Here is a 17,463-nt window from a genome sequence, read left to right on the forward strand (position 1 = left end):
TATAACGCCAGACTCATGCTCCAGGCAGAAAGACCGGATTGGCCCAGACAAGACACGCGCACAAGCAGAAAGAAGGAAACGGGGAGGTCGAGTGGGGTAATAGATTCGTAGTGACAGTTCTAGTAGTAGATTTCGAACATCAGGCGGGAAGCGGGTGCTGGAAGCGACCCTCAGCCATCAGTGCCGCCACCATGAATTCGTGGTTCGGTCCAGTCAACATGGATGGATTGGTGAACCAGGGTTCGGTCATTCTCCTGGTCCCAAAGTAATGCTCTGGTAGAAGAATACCCGGAAAGCCGGAGACGCTTGCCAACCCATGTTTGTAAGGAAGTGTATATGTTGGGTGCTCTGCTGTGTCTGAAGGATGTGCTCGCTCTCCAAGCACTGTAATGGCCAAAAGGGCTCCAACATGAGCGTGCTAGGCTCCGTTGCTGGCAGGAAGTTTTAGGAGATGCAGGATTCGAGCGGCCACTTGGCGGGGGGGTTTGTCCACGCTGGACAGGATATACGCAGTACAAGTGGGCATAGAAAAAAGGCTGGGAAGGGATGAGAAGAAGGCGCAAGACAAGACCAGCCAGCTGCGGCGGCGGCGGCAGTGTGCCTCGCCGTTGTAAGGGGATTCAAGTCAAGGCTACTACTGTAGGAGATGGTTTTGGTTACGTACGTGCTGGCGGCTGCAATGTAGGGCCAACGTGGAGAGATGGGATATATGTTTATTACGTACCCGAAGAGACGCAATTTGACGACTCTTTTGTGTGTATGAGCAAAGAGATCGAGGGGGCCAGTCGTCAGAAGCAGCTCACGATCCCCCAAGCGGCAACATGAGAAGGGGAACAAAAAAAGGCGGGAATTCCGAATGTGATTCCTTTCGGGTACCCAGATCAATAGCAGTAACAGGCACCGGGCTCCATCAACCAGACAGACGAGAGACGAAACTCGGGTCGCGCGTTGTTCTGTAGTGCTTGTGCTTTTCGGGGCGGTCGTGGGTCGAAGTCAAAGCAGAACCTGGAGAAATAACCTCGAGCGACGGACAACGTGGGGGGCTTTTGGGTCTTAAGCAACGGCGGGCGCTCGGGTAGCCGCGACGATCCAACCCACGGGGTCCAAAGTCAGTCCATGGGCGGGCGGGCAAAGTGGCAGGGTCGAGTTTTAGTGTGTGTAGAGGGTAATGTACCTCTGGTAATCATGTACCTGTAGTGCAGGTAAAGTGCGGCATGTACTGTGCGGTAGGTAGGTAGGTAGTCAAGGTACGAGGTTGCCAATGGCCCCATTCAATCAGACGAACACTTTCAAGCTATGTAGGTATGTAAATATATTGTACGATTTGCATTTCATTCTTTGATGTGGGCACCAAATTAACCAGCCCCAGTCCCCGGTTCGCCCCCTCCAGCATAGTACGAATACCCTGGCTTGTTGCAGCGAGCGCATGGCATGGCATGTGGCTGCTTGCTGTCTGGGTGAATGAAAGAGTTCAAAAAGAGACGGACTGATGGGCACGCGCTGCGACATAACACTGTGGGACCAACTGTATCTACAAACTAGTGCACCATGTGTTAATTCCGCAAGGCTCGAGATCTTCCCCCCGTCGGTCGAGTCGAACGAATCTAGACGGATCTAGGCTAGACGAGAGACAGTTGCTATTAATGATGCATCGAGGCGGGAAACTCGCCTTGTTTTGCTTTTCAATATTCAGCAAGCAGAGTAGGTACCATACATTGGGAAGAGAGTCTTTTTACTTTTCATCGACAAGAAATTGTGACGGACGAGAACATGGGGAAGCCAGACGCTACATGTCCGTGCATTGATCAGGCCTGTGCATTATGTATCCGATGCTTAGCAGCAATAGTGCCCGCTGACTAGTAGGCAGATTAGTTCGAGTCCCAGGGTACGATCTTTTAGGGTTGCCGTAGGTAATGTAGACTGGATGGACATTGATGCACTCCATGAGGTACGGGGTCGTATAAGTACTAGGTTACGTGTGTAGGTATGCGAAACTCGAGTCTTCATGTGAGTCCGGTTTGAAAGTTCCATCGCGATGCCCCCTCCCCAGAAACCGGATCAAACAAACTTTTTGTCCAAGATATATTGGTGAATGATTACCTAGTCCCCCGAGTGTTGGCAATCATGCTCATGCTCAGAGGCATCGCCGCACCGGCGCCTTATCTCCCTCCTGCTGATTATCTTGATCCCGGATAAGATAGAACAGTGAGACGGCTCCTCCAACTCCGGACCAAGGTAGGATTGGAGTGATTACTGAACCACATGGTGAATTCGATAGACTCTCAGGAAATCGTATTCACTTCTATTGCCATGTCGCGTTCATATAGTTGGGGGGACAGCAGAATTTGTGATTATTCTTTTCAAAGCAGTGTTGATCGCTTCGCAGGAAGCGCATTGCCTGTCGGTTGTCAGCCCAGCATCGCGACCACACTGTGACCGCGGCAATAGGTACGGCGTAATCACTTCTGATCACCTCCCCGCCCCCGCCCCCCTGTCCTGGAGGGTGTCTCGAGCGTGCAGTTCGGCTGTGAACGCGCTTCCAACCCAGGCCCTTGTGACACCCGAGCCCTTTGCTTGGGGAAGTTTTATACTTGGTATATCCGGACAAACCTCTCTTTGGCGAGGATAGGATGCTACAGAATGCTACAGCAAACAGTTTTCCACTAAATCGACGCTTGACCATCTCCAGCAATAGGGGGTCAATACGAGCGACAACCGCAATGTTCTCACATAATAAAAAAAAAAAAAAAGTGCCCGAAGGGAAGGCGAATGCATGCCCAGCAGGTAGATGCAGTATTCTTTCTTGGCAGCCCCACCAACATACCACGGGATGGACGGCCAACACCGGTTTACCACGACGGAAAAGAAAAGAAAACTGGGGCAACGGATCTGACGATGGTGGATGCCAAGTATGCAGAGAAGCCTCTTTGAACTTTCCGATACCTTGATGCCAATCTCTCCTATGCAGTGGACTGGCTGTAATGGGTATGCACTCCGTCAAGATGACACGCGCGCGGTAGGCAAAATCTATTCTCGAAACATTTTACACAGCACTCCAGGCAGGCCCCATCTTTGGCATTCTCTTCATTCATTCAAAGGTCAACCATTACACACACAACAGTCCTGCTTAGAAAGTCGTCGATTTCGGCTGGGGCAGCCGGGCGCCCGAGGGATATTCGAGCCTCCAACCCCTGCTGCTCTTCTCAGCTTTGCCCTCCCTCTAACCAAGTAATGTAGGTTTTTGAACGCGTCAGGCACGCGACCTCGCTTGCGTCTCAATCCCACGGCCTACATGACCCGGCTTGCAGTTTTTGATCATAGTCGGGCAAAGGCTAGCGGCAGAGACCCTAGATCGCAGGCGTTAATTCATCTGATATCCACGAAAAAGGTTCAACGCCAGGCAAGGATAGGGAGGGTATTGTCAGTCTAGGCAAGGTCGACCCCCATTGTTCCCCCATCATCCAGTCAACGAACCCAAGCCACCAGTCCAAGATCGACCCCGGACGGAGACACCAAGAGGTTGTGTGGGGTAAAGGGGCCATGGATAAGATCTGTTCCGTGCTCTTCTCCTTGATTGGCTAGCTTGCCAACCCTGGAGATGCGATATGGGCAATCCTGCATTTGGGAGGCTGCTCAATTCCTACGACTTGAGCGCTGATTCTGACTACAGTCTAGTCCGGTTTGCCCAGCTGGCGCTCGATGGCTGACGCAAATTATTTCCATTGTTGAGATATACATGGTTGGCGGAGGTGTGCTTCGTGTCCAAGGTAATTCTTTTCCCGGGTTGGTGACCAGAGGAACATGTACCTCATGTACGTTATGCTCAATTTCCAAACACTTTGCAATCAATATCACTGGTCCAGGATCTCCCGATTCTTTTGCTACCAAGCCGTATGCCAGATGCGTACTTCAGCTCCTCTGTCACTGCAGATCACTCTTCAATGATTCATGGAATAAGATCTCGTCCAGGAATATTCTTGGCCTGTGACTCCAGTGGCTCGGGACGCTAAAAAAACAAGTGGCTTTCCAGTGATAGCGATTGTGCCAACATCATTTGTCCCCGTGGTGTATGGCATGTCGCAACCCCCAAGACGGGTAGAGTCTGACGCCCTGACTGGAGATATCAGGTAGTTCTTTATAGTTGACACTGTATGACAAGCCCCAGTGGATCGCCATCATCATACATTGACAGCTCAGCTGTGCCATCGCCTAAGAGCCCAGGTGTCGATCGAACAACTAGGCTCGGCGAACACGACCATTGCTTAAAGTTCCTTTCAGCCAGAAGATCGACGTAAGCAAAAAGAAAACCACACAACACATGCTGCAGCGGAGGACATATCGTGGTGCAGAGACGAGAGATGATGCAAGAAAGTGCTTCGTAAGGCTGGTGTTACACATAGACAAGAGACATGTCAGACCAAAAAAGACACAAAATACTCTCCGCGTTGCAACCTACCCCAGACTTGCCGGCAGGCATTGCCCGTCCATGTCTTCATAAACCACGAGGTAGAGCAGGCGCGGCATCCAAGTGAACGTGGGGGGTTTCCGGGTGGGAAACATTATTCAATGATGCTTGCTGCTTCATTCCGAGAGCGACCCCCATATCTTTAGATCCCTTTCTGAATTTATCACGGAATGCCGCTATGTGGTCTCCTGATCTACACCAGGGCAGACTTTCAGCCTTTACCTAGCCTGGGCCCCAGCTCAGCAGCCACGTCCAAGTCTTACCCAAATTTTTTTTTTCTTGCGAGGAGGAGGGCTGGGGGGGATCTTGGGTGGGCAGCATGCCACCTGACCTTCTACATCTGCAAGCTTCGGGGGGGTCAGAGAGATATGATTTGCCGTGGGCTTCTAGTCGGAAAAGCAATGCTGTGTGTCTTGCCCGTTGAACGAGACGAGAATGAACTCCCGCCCCCAGCATCATCTTAGTTACCGCGCTAGAACCTGCAGCTCGATGAAAGCAGCCATTTGTGAACCTGGGTTTGATCCAGAGCTGTCGTCACGCATTGAAGCGGGAATTGTGCGAAAAGGTGCCTGGACTTTCTAGTTGCCATTCTTGGAGTTTCATGATCGCCGATTGGGGGTGGGTGTCTTTTAGTTCTTTTTTTGCTCTAGACACTAACCTGGAATTCCGCTCTGTCTGCCAGGCACAAGAGTATTCACAGTCGGATCGACAAATTTGTGACAATGCAAGTGCTGCCATGCCCCGCATGGTCCGATGCGTAGCAGCCGCACAGCGCATCAATGTTCTCGGCGCATACAGCTTGGATGCAGAGTTGCCGAGATCCAGAGGCCGCAATACCGAATATAGAAGCTATCAGTGCTCTTTGCAGAATGCCGAGAGGGAAAAAAAAGCATCGCATCTCATCACATCCGAGAAGGGCAAAAACTTAAATTTCAAATTGCAACTGCTCTGTCAACCTTCCGAATACGGCAGACGCGCGGAATCCGGGGCACAGGGACGAACCACTTCGGCTAGAAGTGGGGGTGGTGTATCACGGCATGAAACGTCTGTCCACTGCCGTACCCGGCTCAGTGACAAATTCTCATTATATACGGAATGATGTTCATGGGAATACTTCGGGGGGCGTCATGGTCGTATGCTACATTCCGGCTTGCCCTGCCATTGCCCGTGTTATGTACTAGTTTGAGCATAATCACGATAATTGGGATACAGATCCAGGCATATGTCGTCAATGTATTCCTCAGACAAAGACAAGATAGGAACACAAGGCTTGAGATTTAAGAGCAAAATTGTTCAAGTTATAGTTCTTGGCCCATTGCATGGACGTTTGCAAGGAAATGTTTCACAAACTGAACTTGATCTCTTTAGATGCTCTGTGTGGGATCTTGTGATCAATGTTGTGATCGTATCATTCTGCACTATCTGGCAGAGTTTTCCTCATTCCTGCCACCAACATACCAATCTATATCACTAGTCTACTCTTGATTCTCTATTTATTATACCCGATAGCCGAACGAACTATTCCTTGTGAGTATTGTAAGAGCTTAAAGACCAAACATTCTTACTCCCAGTCCTAGCAGTAGAGATACAGCACCGTTGCCAACAATCCTACTCCGATAGCTCCAGCACTCCAGAGTAGCCGACCAGACCGAGAGCTACGTGTTTCCCCTGAAGCCAGGGCATATTTCGGCGGAGCAATGTCCTCAATTCTTGCACCGGTCTTGGCGCTCTGGACGACGAGATGCATAATGAGGCGCTCGCCAACCCAGGGAAACACGTAATGAATAAACATCCGGGCCAAGAAGGTATTCTTGGCCACGAGGGCGTTGGATCGCTGACCTTGCAAGACGGCAGCCAGAGCGCGATCGTATCGGCTGGCTTGCAACTCCGCAAAGGCTTCGGCCACATCGTTGTCGGAGAGACTTGCCGTGTCCTTGGCCGAGGCCCGACTCAACTTTCGTCTCAGCGCATTCACAAGGGCTGCTGCGGCTTCCATGACGTGATTTCCTCCTTGAGCGGTGATGGGGTGTAGCTAACCTGAGATTAGCATCTGTTTTTCTCCTTGGAGGGAAAAGGCCTTGTAGATTGACACACCTTGTGGGCTGCGTCGCCAATGGTAAGCATGCGGCGGAAGTGCCAGCGCGCAAAGACATGCTCCTCCACGGCCACGAGTGTAGAGATCTGGCGGTGTTTGTAGACATCTCCAAACGTCACAGACTCGGTCACGAGGTCGCCTAGGCGATCCTTGACCAGATCTGCCTCGTCCTCCTTGGTAAATCGAGGAATCTGTCCTCCACACGCCTTCTCCATGCCAGTAAAAAGAAACCAGTACAGACGATTTCCTGGAACTGAGAACATCATGTAGTTCCAGTCGTCAAAGTACGCATTGATTTGCCTAGGTGTGCTGCCGAGCGCCGCTGGCCGTTGGGATATACCAAAAAGACATTTCGAGTCGGCTTGGATACCTGGGAACTTGACGTCAGTGACAAGGTCCAATAGCGCTCAAGGTTGTTCATTCACCACGTACATGATCCCTCATCTATATGAGATGCTTCCAGTTCTGCTTCACGGGCATTGCGCCACATTTCCCTCCTGACTGCGCTATGAATCCCGTCTGCGCCAATGACAATGTCCCCAGTGTACTCGGAGCCGTCTTCAGTACAGACACACACGCCACCCTCAACAGAGTCAATATGCGTGACGCGCTTGCTCGTCAAAACTCTTTCTTTGAATTTTAGATTTTCAAAAAGTGTCTCGAGGAGCATCTGCCGATCGATGAATAGTTGAGGATAGCCGGTTCTGAATTATGGTTAGTACATACCAACGCACAACTCTGACTTGGTCTGAGACCTCGAGAGTTTTCAAGGGGGGTCCTTGGATATTCATACTTTTGCTCTAATTCTTCTGGAAAAGTAATATCCTTCTTCTTACTCCTGAATTGGCCGTCAAACCGACGCACCGTGGTCTGGTAATAGCAATCGGCTCCAACGTGCCTCCGGATACTTTCGTAACACCCCAGCTGGTCCAGTATCTGAAGCCCGCTCGGAAGAAGCCCAATACTGGCTCCAAGCTGGGGAGCAATAACGGCATGAGCTTCTAGGATGACATAATCAATGTCGAATTTCTCGAGCACATTGGCCAAGGTTAATCCTGCTACGCTGCCTCCAGCTATGATGACTCTGAAGGGCATCTTGAAAATTTGTAAAATCAAAGTATGTCGGCGAGACGTGGAGGAGTTTCGTGTAAGTAACACACCATTATATCAAGAGAAGGTTCGATGTTTATGATGCATTCAGATTCTATACAATAGGGCAATATGGTCGGGTCCCGCAATCGCCGACGAATCCTAGCGAGTAAGTATACCCAGTATAGTCGTGTCGAGTTTTCAATTAGTGGGAAACGCTAAACAAACTTCTGGCGCTCTCCTTTTCCCCCTTCTTCTCTTGGCCAGAGGTGTCAGTCCTCACTTGGTGTCAGCAGCACGGTAACGGTTGCCTACAGGGCAAACTGTTGAAACCCCTTAAAGTGCGTAGTGAATAGCTAAAGTTATTTCATCAAAAATTATGAAAGAAATGCAAGAAGAAAAAAGAAAAAAGATAATCAAAACTTTGTTTGATTCCAGTTTTTTCTTATTATAATATGCTATTATGGCTACGTAAGAGTGAGTATATAGGATCAAAATGGTGTTTTTCAACAGATTGCTCTCTGGTGCTCCATACACGGACCGAGTGATTATATGAGATTACGTCAAGGTTCCTGGACCAACTCAAGTCTCTCTAGCAGCCGGGAGAGATGATCTGAGCGACTGGAACCGGGATAGAAGAAAACGCCGGAGTGGATTTATTGATGCTGCTTGGATGTAGCTTGGAACTATATCGCTAAAGACACGCCACGCTCCAGGCTTTCCCATCTTCGGGGGCCGATCGCACCGATGGAGAGGTGCCGGTAGCTTGGAAACACTGCACATTGCATGCCGCCAAGATCTTGTTATTGGAAAGCATCTTGAGACGAGGCTTTTGTGTCCAGTACGAAAGTTCATAATTTCAATGCAATCATTTCAAACACTTCACGAGGAAAATACGAATTTTGGACCATGACAATAAAGTCAACAGGGTCTGCATAGATCTCGTTTTCAACTATCGATACTACCAGGCTCATTAGATGATTCGAGAATATCCATCATGGCTTGGTTGTGGTAGAACCAATCCTCCAACTGAGCTCCGTTGCCGAGCCACATGATCGGATTCGTTGTTCTCTGCCCGCCTCCTGCGTTATTGGCAAACATGTCTCCACCACCAGTGCTGCCATGCCCTGCAATATTGCCTGTCTCTTCGAATGCTTCCGTTGCCCGCTGGTGCCTCGCGTCATGCTGAGGCGCCGTGGTCGAAAAACCCATCGATGCGAGATACGTCTCCATCATTGCGTCGTCTGTCTGGTGCGCCTTCGGATCGGCAGGACGAAAGTCCACGTAGCGATGTGCAATGACATATAGAGCCTGAAAAAGCCGATTTATCTTGGTCGCGGACTCGGAAACGGTATGATCCGACTTGATGGATTCAATAAAAGTATGAAGACGCTCGAGATCTAATTGGTCTCTGGTCTCAATCACCTGACAGAAGATGACAATGAAGGGAATAAAAGGAGCAAACAAGAGTGTCCTGCACACGTCAGCACTCCCATGTGGTGTAGCTCATTAGAACCGAGCCATCGTATAACTTACCAATGCACGTATATCGGAAAGTAGTTTTCGTTGCCTTGTAGGAGTGACATGCAGCTCAAATGTTTATCGAGCGTAGCCCGTGCAGCTTCAATGCAGCTAGGGCTAAAAGTCGTAGGCGCATCGAGTGATCGTGGAGCAGCTCGATACACCATAGTAAGTAATGAGAGGCGCAGAATTTCGTCTGATAGTTTGAAGAATACCAACAAAGTCTCACCAGAAGCTTGCTTTGCCAGGTCAAACCATTTCATCTAAAGTATGAAAATTAGCAAACCTGCAAAATTAGCGGATAGAGAACTCTTGCATACGTTCGTTTCTAGTGTTGCTCTGTCTAGTTCGTGGAGAGCAGATACGAGAGCATCGACCCTATACTGCCGTACATTATGAGGCTGGACAATTGAGTTTGGACTATACAGCATCTCATATAGATTTCCTTGACACCGGGCGGTTTCAATCCACAGGACAAAGTAAGCAGACAGAGGGTCATTTTTGAGCTCAGAGTTCGATGGTCGGGGCAATGTGATATCCCAGTCAGGAATTGTCGAAGCCCTGCCGAGGCGAAGCGAAAGACTTTTGTCGACAAAATAAGTGCTCCAGAATAGAAACTTTTTGTAGTCAATGTCGTCTTTCTTGTCATTCACCATTGATTCAATGCGGTGATATCCCAGAGTCTGGCACAGCTCTGACGATTTGGATGATAATGACCAAGCCAATGAGGGTTTTGCAATATCGATTGCATAAAAAGCCTTGAAAGATGATTAGAGAAAGCGTTGAGCAAACCGTCATGAAGCACTTACACCAAAAACGAGGGCAATGATTGTGTTAGAAGTCGCTGGTAGATGCAGAGGCAGATTTGATAAAGCGGTCTCGAGATTATCGCGACACTCCCGAGCATAGCCAAGGTATTCCTCTTTCTTCTCTGCCGGACCATGAAACACAAAGTCGGAAAAGAGGGAGAAAAGCCCGGCATTGACATTGATAAAGTCGGCTTCCGAATACTCTTCACAAAAGTACACGTTCATGCACATGTCAGAGAAGCGTTGAAACGGCAGAAACTCGTATATCCAGCCGTGCCCAATAAGTCGTTGGGCTTTACACCTAGAGTATCAGCTCTGAACGGAGATGTTGGTCGATGAATATTTGGATCAAATCAGGTATACTCACCCTTGGCCATCTGAATGAGTGGAGCTGCTTTCTCAAAGGGAGGCATCTTGCACGGGGGCGGATTGGGGCGTTGGATTGGTCTCGCGTGAGGGTACGACATCTCGCTCGCAACAGTCTGCTGCCGTAATCCAGTTACAACATGAGAAAGAGAGTCCAATGACTCGCGCATTTCAGCGCAGTCACGGCCCACAATCTTTTGCAAAAATTGCGTGGCAAAAAGCGAGTGTGCGGCCATGGAAGAGTCACCTTCCACCACCATTGCATTGGATGGTTCAAGGTCAGCTGCATGAGAACGGGGGGCCGACGACATGGAGTGTATAGAAGCGCCATCCGATGTCTGAGGGCTGGCACTACTTGATCGCCGAGCTAGGTCGAAACCTTTCAGCAGTTCTACCACTCCATTAAGCTTACTGTCTATTTGGTCTATCTTTCTTTCACTAGAATTGCAAGGGACTTTGGTTAGAGATGGTTCATACAAGAAAGCATCCGGAAGAGCAAGGGGCACAAGGTGATAGCCAACCCCGAAGGACACAAGTTGGAGTAAATTGAAGAAAGAAAATCAAGCTAGTTTTGACATACTATTGAGGAGTCAGAAGAATACGTGTGCGTTTCTCTTTGATCTTGGTGTCGATACGGGTACATTCGATCTTCAGGCGTAGACAGTGAGAGCAAGGTACCTCTCTGTTGCAGCGAACCTTACGTGTACGACAAGCATCGCACTACTTGTTGGGTCAGCTGCAACTTCATAACCTAACGCCCATCAATCCAGGTTACATGGGCAGAACAGGCTTACACTTCGCGGATCTGGAACTTGGCCGGTGCCCGTGGGATTGCAGTTGTCCGATCCAACCTCCGAGGCACGGGCAGTCGCTTGACCGTTGTCCATGGCGAGATGGGGAGCTGAGCAACCAGGGGTGATGCTCAATGGCAAATGAAAACGTGACTTGATCGCGAAAGCGGGTGGCAGGGCTGTCCACGAGTTCGGCAAACGGTGAAGTCGGTCTCCAGAACCAGAAGAGACAACATGAATGTAGTACGTATTGATAAGTGTGTCGCTAGTTCCAATCTTGAGTTTACCGAAATGGGGTCTAATGTGATGATGTACTGTGTAATAAAGCAGCACACGCCAAGGCTTTTGCCCTGAATTTCTCCCTTTCTATGGATTCGGTGAGTGAGTCAGCTTGGTGAGTGTGTAATTATTGACTGCCTGTTGTGAGGACTTATTTTTTTTTTGTCCGTGGATAATCGAATGAAACTGGAGTAGCTGTACTGTTAGCACTGAAATGTACCTAACCTAGTGCTTCGGAGGCCGAGAGGCCCGAGTTCCTATAGACAACGCGGCGTGCTCGTTGAGCCCATTGGACGCTGCAGGGACAGCGGACGGAGACGGGGCACCGAGGCGAACCGAGGGCCAGTCTGTCATGTCTCCTGTCCTATTTGCGTTTTCCTTTGCTTTTTGCACACGACAAGAATATACATTTGCCTACTATACCTATAAGACTAAATACCAGCGCAACTACCGTGTCTATTCCAATGCATATTCTCGTCCGTATCCTCTCCTTGGAATGCACGCTTTACCATTGAGGCCGTGATGCTATTGTTTGATGCTGCCGGGTTCATTAGTTATGTATTTGCCCGGAGTCATCCCCGTCATCGCAACGTCTTGGCCTGGAGTCAGGCAGACTCGGCTCAAGCCAAGAGGCCTCAATGTCCAAGCGACTTCACCTTACAAATATCTGAACAATCCTATACACTATTCAAGTGCATTCATTCTGTAGCTTGAATTGAGTCTACTCATCAAGCTCGGATCTTTTAACATTGCTCGCTTGGTTCTAATTCTACTGAACCATCATGACTTGCAAAGCTTCAAGTTTGGCTTGTGGTTTACACTGCGGCCTCATCCATCAGGATAGGAGGTTCCAGCCAAAGCATCCCCAGTATGGTTAAGTGAACTCACGATGTATCATCTGGATACGTGCGCTGGAGGAAAATGGGAAAATGAGTGTATATAAAAGGGGAATGGATAAGAAGCATGATGCTTATATATCATGAAACCCATTTTATATCTTATGGCAGGCTTGTTTTTTAAACACAATAGAGAACATCTACGATACAATCAAGGAAAGGAGAAATGCTTTGCTTCAATATACAGCCCAAAAATCCAACCTCTCTCACGTAAACCATTCAACCTAAGTAAATTAGTATACTTGGCTGTTCATGATGCATTTTTCACCCTAATAATGATGCTCGTATCTTACAGATTTAGTAGCGGCTAGTATATTGATATATATCTCTAGCTTAGGTGAAGTTGGTCCGCCAAGAAAACCGTGAATGCTTATATAGTATCCTACAAAGTGACGATTTCGGAGAGTTTGTGGAATGATGGCGCATCAAGCTAAGTGGACGGGCGGATCGACAACCGAGAGCGGGGTCACTCTAATTCATCCCTATCTAGTACTCACTGCTGGATGGGGCCAGAATATAAATAAGAATTACACAATTCAATATAGTTTTTACAGTTGAGCCATTGATGCAGTCCTGGTTGTCACTCACAATCCAGCGACTTGTCGGAATCAACCACACGCAAGAACGAGGCGAGGGTAATTTCGAGGCTTAGCTTTGGTATTCATTTGAATTTGCAATCTGATAGAGCACACGACTGGTAGCGACTTGCTCAAAAATTTGAAGCCACAGCATTGGATGCACTACAAGCTTTCAGTGGTTGTCGAAGCCATCATCTGGTAGAGTACAAGTGCTCCAAGTACATCAAGGTAGCCAAGACGCGAGCTTTGGTTGTAGACATTTTAACAAAACCACGAAGTCGAGTGCCTCGCACAAGCGATAGGATATAGATCCAAGGAACGCTGATAGAAAAATTCGCAACAATATGCAGAGCCATAATCTACACGCGTATTATAGCATAGCATGAAGTACTATGGTGGCTGGACCCCGAAGAAGATAGAGTTTCGGATCAAAGCACATCAATGGATAAAGACATACCTTAGTACATCCTCGTCTGTAAGGACGAAATGCGTACATATCCCGCTAAGGCAGGCACGGACCTACAAGACGTATACTACAGAGTCGGAGCTAACCAACTGCAGAAGTATCCTTTAGGACAATTTCTTCTGGTTGGTCTCCTCGGCATGTGGGGCAAGGAGAAATGTCGTCACTCGCAAAGTCGGTGGCAGTTCCTTCGAGACCCCGAAATTTCCAAAAGTGCTGGGATGGGTTTAGAGCGGAATTGGTAACTGCCCTCCTCTCTCGCAGCAGCGAAAAAGGTCCAGGTCCAGGTCAGGTCCAGTGCGTTGGTGCACACACACGCGCACTGCAGCCCGCCGACCGCCTGCTGATCATTCTCCTCATCTCTGCATTTCCCAAGGTCACCAACGCACCCATCTTTCTTCTTGCCGGGAGCTACTCTTTTCTTGATCATGCTACTTTGGTAATACGGGCATGTAATAGCAAAATTTCAGCCGGAATATTCTCAACAATCCTCGAAACTTGCGTCAAAAGTCACCGCTCCCTACTCCTTACTCCCACATTCGCCGCGATGCCTCCCGCAAAGTCGAGAGCAAATCAAGACGACTCCAAGTCGGACGCACCGAGTACAAAAGAGAAGAATGGTACTGGCTCGAAAGATAATCACACCAACGGAGGCACAAAACTTCGCCGAGTTGCCAGTTCTGCTGGGTCAAATTTGAAAGAGGTCGCTACCGTCAATGGCCACTCTGCTGTTGCGACCACTCCAGCTGCAGCACAACCAGCTCCTCCTCCTCCTCCAGGGGTATGACAAAAAACTTTACCAAAGCTCTTCTTTGTGTCTCATGTCTTAGACATACTGACGTCCTAATTCTTCCAGCTGGATTGGTCTTCATTCGACAGAGAACTCCTGCACGACTACCGCCGCGAACATCACCTCGACACTCCGACCGCCTTCGCCCTACCCTACCACCAAATTGTCCTCTCACGACCCGGTTCGATAGGTCTCTACTCTCCTTCCATGGCAAGGAAACGGCAGTACAAAAGACAGAGCAGGAATGAACTCACACAAGTTGTGCGAAAGCACTTCAACGGCTTGGGAATTCAGGAGAACGAGGTCGTTGTCAACTTTCTGCACAAGGTGAAAAATCCAGGCGTCACCAGGCCTCGACGGGACAAAAATCTGCCACATGCATCTCCCATGCCTTGACTACTACTTGGCATGGTTTAGCAGATTGGAATGGTAGATATGCGGTGGTATGGCATTGTTTGATACCCGGTTGTCGATATTTTTTTTTTCCTATTGCGCATTGGGATTGGGAGTTTTTCGGGGCATGGCGTAACAGGTGGGAGCATTATCTTCAATGGCTCAATGGGATCACGGCATTGGTTCGCTCTATTACAGGAGCTGATAAAAAATAACCGAGTCATAATTACATCTTTTGGCGGTTAATTTCATGGAAAAGTACGTACAATATCATCAGTTATGCATTTGTTTCCCATCACGCACGCGCAGGATCGCTATCGGCTGGTCAGTCGATTGCGCCGGTCATCACCCACTTCCCACGCACTTGTGGAGTAGGTACAAATAATCGGAGCTTAACAGCGGTTCGCTCCCGATGCCGCTACGCGGGACATGACTTCGACACGCGCCTTCTTCTGTCCCACTAATTAATTAGCAGCAACAACCTGTACATTGCCAAAACCACTTTAAGCAACTGGTTGACTGGGGCTTTTTTTCTTCTTGCCTCAGGCAGCAAGAAAAAGCTCCAAAGCTCCATAGTCTTGAGCAATTACGTTGACGCCGATTGGCGTGCAGCAAACGTTAGCTCGGCAGACGACGGCTACCCCAAAAAGTTTTTGGATGATTCCAGTCGCTTCAAGATTAATGTCGTCAAACCCCATCATTCGCATCTTTGTAGTTCGTTCAATGCTGGCGCGCATGTGATTTTTTTTTTCTCTTCTCGCACCCTGAAGTGCTCCAGCTGATCATAATACACCATTGCTCTATTTTGTATCCATGAGCACATGTCTTGATTGAAAGAAAAGATGAATTCCACTATCGTAACCAAGGCCGCGCTCCCGTCGCGATGGCTCTCGCCTGCCCAGATATACCGAAGACAAAAATTGCGCGAGAGTCTACGAAAACGTGCACCGACAAGGACACTGGTCTACGCGGCCCGGAGACCAAGTGAATGCACAGCAAAACCATCGTGTGCACCGCAAGTCCAGAGAAGGGTGAGTGCCTTGACGTCTTCATATCTCTCTACTCTCATGCTAACATGTACAATCAATCTATAGTCTTTCCGTGCTACGCCCAACACTTTTGCGGCCGTACGTGACCCCTACAAGACACTTGGTGTGGCCAAGGGAGCTACTCCAGCAGAGATCAAGAAAGCATACTACGGCTTGGCGAAAAAATATCACCCCGATACCAATAAGGATGCTGGCGCAAAGGACAAGTTTGGCGAAATCCAATCCGCATACGAGATATTGTCAGACCCAAAGAAGAAGGAACAGTTTGATCAATTCGGCGCTGCAGGTTTCGACTCAAATGGCGAGCCGCAAGCTGGTGGCTTTGGCGGCGGCGGCGGTTTCGGTGCCGGCGGTCCCTTCTCGGGCTTCAGTGGAGGATTTGGCGGTCAGGGAGGCTTTGGCGCCAATATCAACCTCGACGACCTCTTTTCCCACTTCACCGGCGGGGCGAACCCCTTTGGCGGCGGTGGAGGCGGCCGACGTGGCAGGAGCCCTTTCCAGCAGGAGATTCTGGTCGGAGAGAATATCGAGGTTCAAACCAGCATATCGTTTATGGAGGCAGCGAAAGGCACACAGAAGACGATCACGATACACCCTACAGTTCCTTGCGGTACTTGTTCTGGAAGCGGCTTAAAGACTGGCACGAAACGAACCGAGTGCAAGTCCTGCGGCGGCACTGGAACAGAAATGCACTTCTTGACTGGTGGTTTCCAGATGGCGTCAACCTGTTCCTCGTGCAAGGGCTCGGGCCAGACCACACCCCGAGGGTCTGAGTGCCGGACATGTAGCGGCAACGGAGTTGTACGGGACCGCAAGACTATCACGGTGGATATCCCGGGAGGCATCGAGGACGGAATGCGGCTGAGAGTGGACGGCGAGGGCGACTCGCCCGCTCTTGGTGACGGAGCACCACCCAACGCTCGTACCGCCCGGGGAGATTTGTATGTCTTGGTTCGTGTGGCTGCCGACCCCAAGTTCAAGCGCAGCGGCTCCGACATTCTCTATACTGCAAGTCTTCCCCTGACGACAGCTCTGCTTGGTGGTGAGGTAGTGATACCGACACTAGATGGCGAGGTGGCGGTCAAGATTAATACCGGCACCAACACTGGAGACAAGATTACCCTGGGCGGAATGGGAATGAAGAAGCTCAATGGGCGTCGGGGCGGCTCTGGAGACCTGAAAGTCGAGTTCAGAGTGGCCATGCCAAAGTACTTGTCGGCAAACCAGCGAACCATTGTAGAAATGCTGGCGGATGAGATGGGCGACAAGACGGCCAAGCGGATTATGAACGTCAAGATGCCCGAGTAAGTTTGCACGCCGGAAAAGACATAGTCCCTCGTCCTTTAAGCTAACTTTTCGGATAGTTCCAACCCGTCACCCAACCCTTCCAAAGACGATGACCCTGCTTCACACAAGAATGAGGGTTTCCTAAAGTCGATCTGGCACAACTTGACCAATCACCCTGCCCATCAAAACCAGTCGGAGCAAAAGGCCTCCGGCTCCAACCAAAAGACTGACGGAGCCGCTGAGAAGAAATCCGATGAAGAGTCGAAGAAGGAGTCTGGTTCGGGCTCGGGCTAGTCCGACATCAAACATGCGGGCAAAGACGTCTCATGCCAAGAATTGTACCATACGGTGTAACGGACACTATGAAATCTAGAGATATAGACCGACGTTGTGGTTTGCATTGGGCGGCGTGTTCGAGGAAAATAGGAGTTCTAAATAGCCTGTGAGCAGCATCGAAACGCTGCGCAGCGCACATTGTTCTATTTGGTCTATCATGTACATTACCGGGGGAAAGAAAGACGTTGAATGATCCACACAGCATCTCTCCTCAATCAGAGACGAATCACGTTATCCGGATTGACCTCGAAGTGTT

At 49.4% G+C, this 17,463-nt stretch overlaps 4 protein-coding genes across 4 annotated transcripts; 2 read left to right on the forward strand and 2 right to left on the reverse strand.

Annotated features, from left to right (window-relative positions):
* Positions 1-6,038: 6,038 nt before the first annotated feature.
* Positions 6,039-7,655, reverse strand: PFICI_04451 (uncharacterized protein; the record flags this gene model as incomplete). The annotated part of the gene is made up of 4 exons (XM_007833032.1): positions 6,039-6,497; positions 6,560-6,930; positions 6,993-7,264; positions 7,354-7,655. The coding sequence occupies 4 exons, from the start codon at positions 7,653-7,655 to the stop codon at positions 6,039-6,041; spliced, it is 1,404 nt and encodes a 467-aa protein (XP_007831223.1).
* A 942-nt stretch (positions 7,656-8,597) lies between these two features.
* PFICI_04452 (uncharacterized protein) lies at positions 8,598-11,232 on the reverse strand (the record flags this gene model as incomplete). Its single annotated transcript, XM_007833033.1, has 7 exons — positions 8,598-9,123; positions 9,186-9,433; positions 9,491-9,928; positions 9,980-10,272; positions 10,347-10,783; positions 10,926-11,065; positions 11,140-11,232. The coding sequence occupies 7 exons, from the start codon at positions 11,230-11,232 to the stop codon at positions 8,598-8,600; spliced, it is 2,175 nt and encodes a 724-aa protein (XP_007831224.1).
* Positions 11,233-13,899: 2,667 nt separating this feature from the next.
* PFICI_04453 (uncharacterized protein) lies at positions 13,900-14,538 on the forward strand (the record flags this gene model as incomplete). Its single annotated transcript, XM_007833034.1, has 2 exons — positions 13,900-14,133; positions 14,209-14,538. The coding sequence occupies 2 exons, from the start codon at positions 13,900-13,902 to the stop codon at positions 14,536-14,538; spliced, it is 564 nt and encodes a 187-aa protein (XP_007831225.1).
* An 839-nt stretch (positions 14,539-15,377) lies between these two features.
* Positions 15,378-17,165, forward strand: PFICI_04454 (DnaJ; the record flags this gene model as incomplete). The annotated part of the gene is made up of 3 exons (XM_007833035.1): positions 15,378-15,566; positions 15,630-16,888; positions 16,949-17,165. The coding sequence occupies 3 exons, from the start codon at positions 15,378-15,380 to the stop codon at positions 17,163-17,165; spliced, it is 1,665 nt and encodes a 554-aa protein (XP_007831226.1).
* Positions 17,166-17,463: the final 298 nt, after the last annotated feature.

The sequence above is a fragment of the Pestalotiopsis fici genome (genome assembly GCF_000516985.1).
Source record: "Pestalotiopsis fici W106-1 unplaced genomic scaffold PFICI_Scf_3, whole genome shotgun sequence".
Taxonomy (NCBI): Eukaryota; Fungi; Ascomycota; class Sordariomycetes; order Amphisphaeriales; family Sporocadaceae; genus Pestalotiopsis; species Pestalotiopsis fici.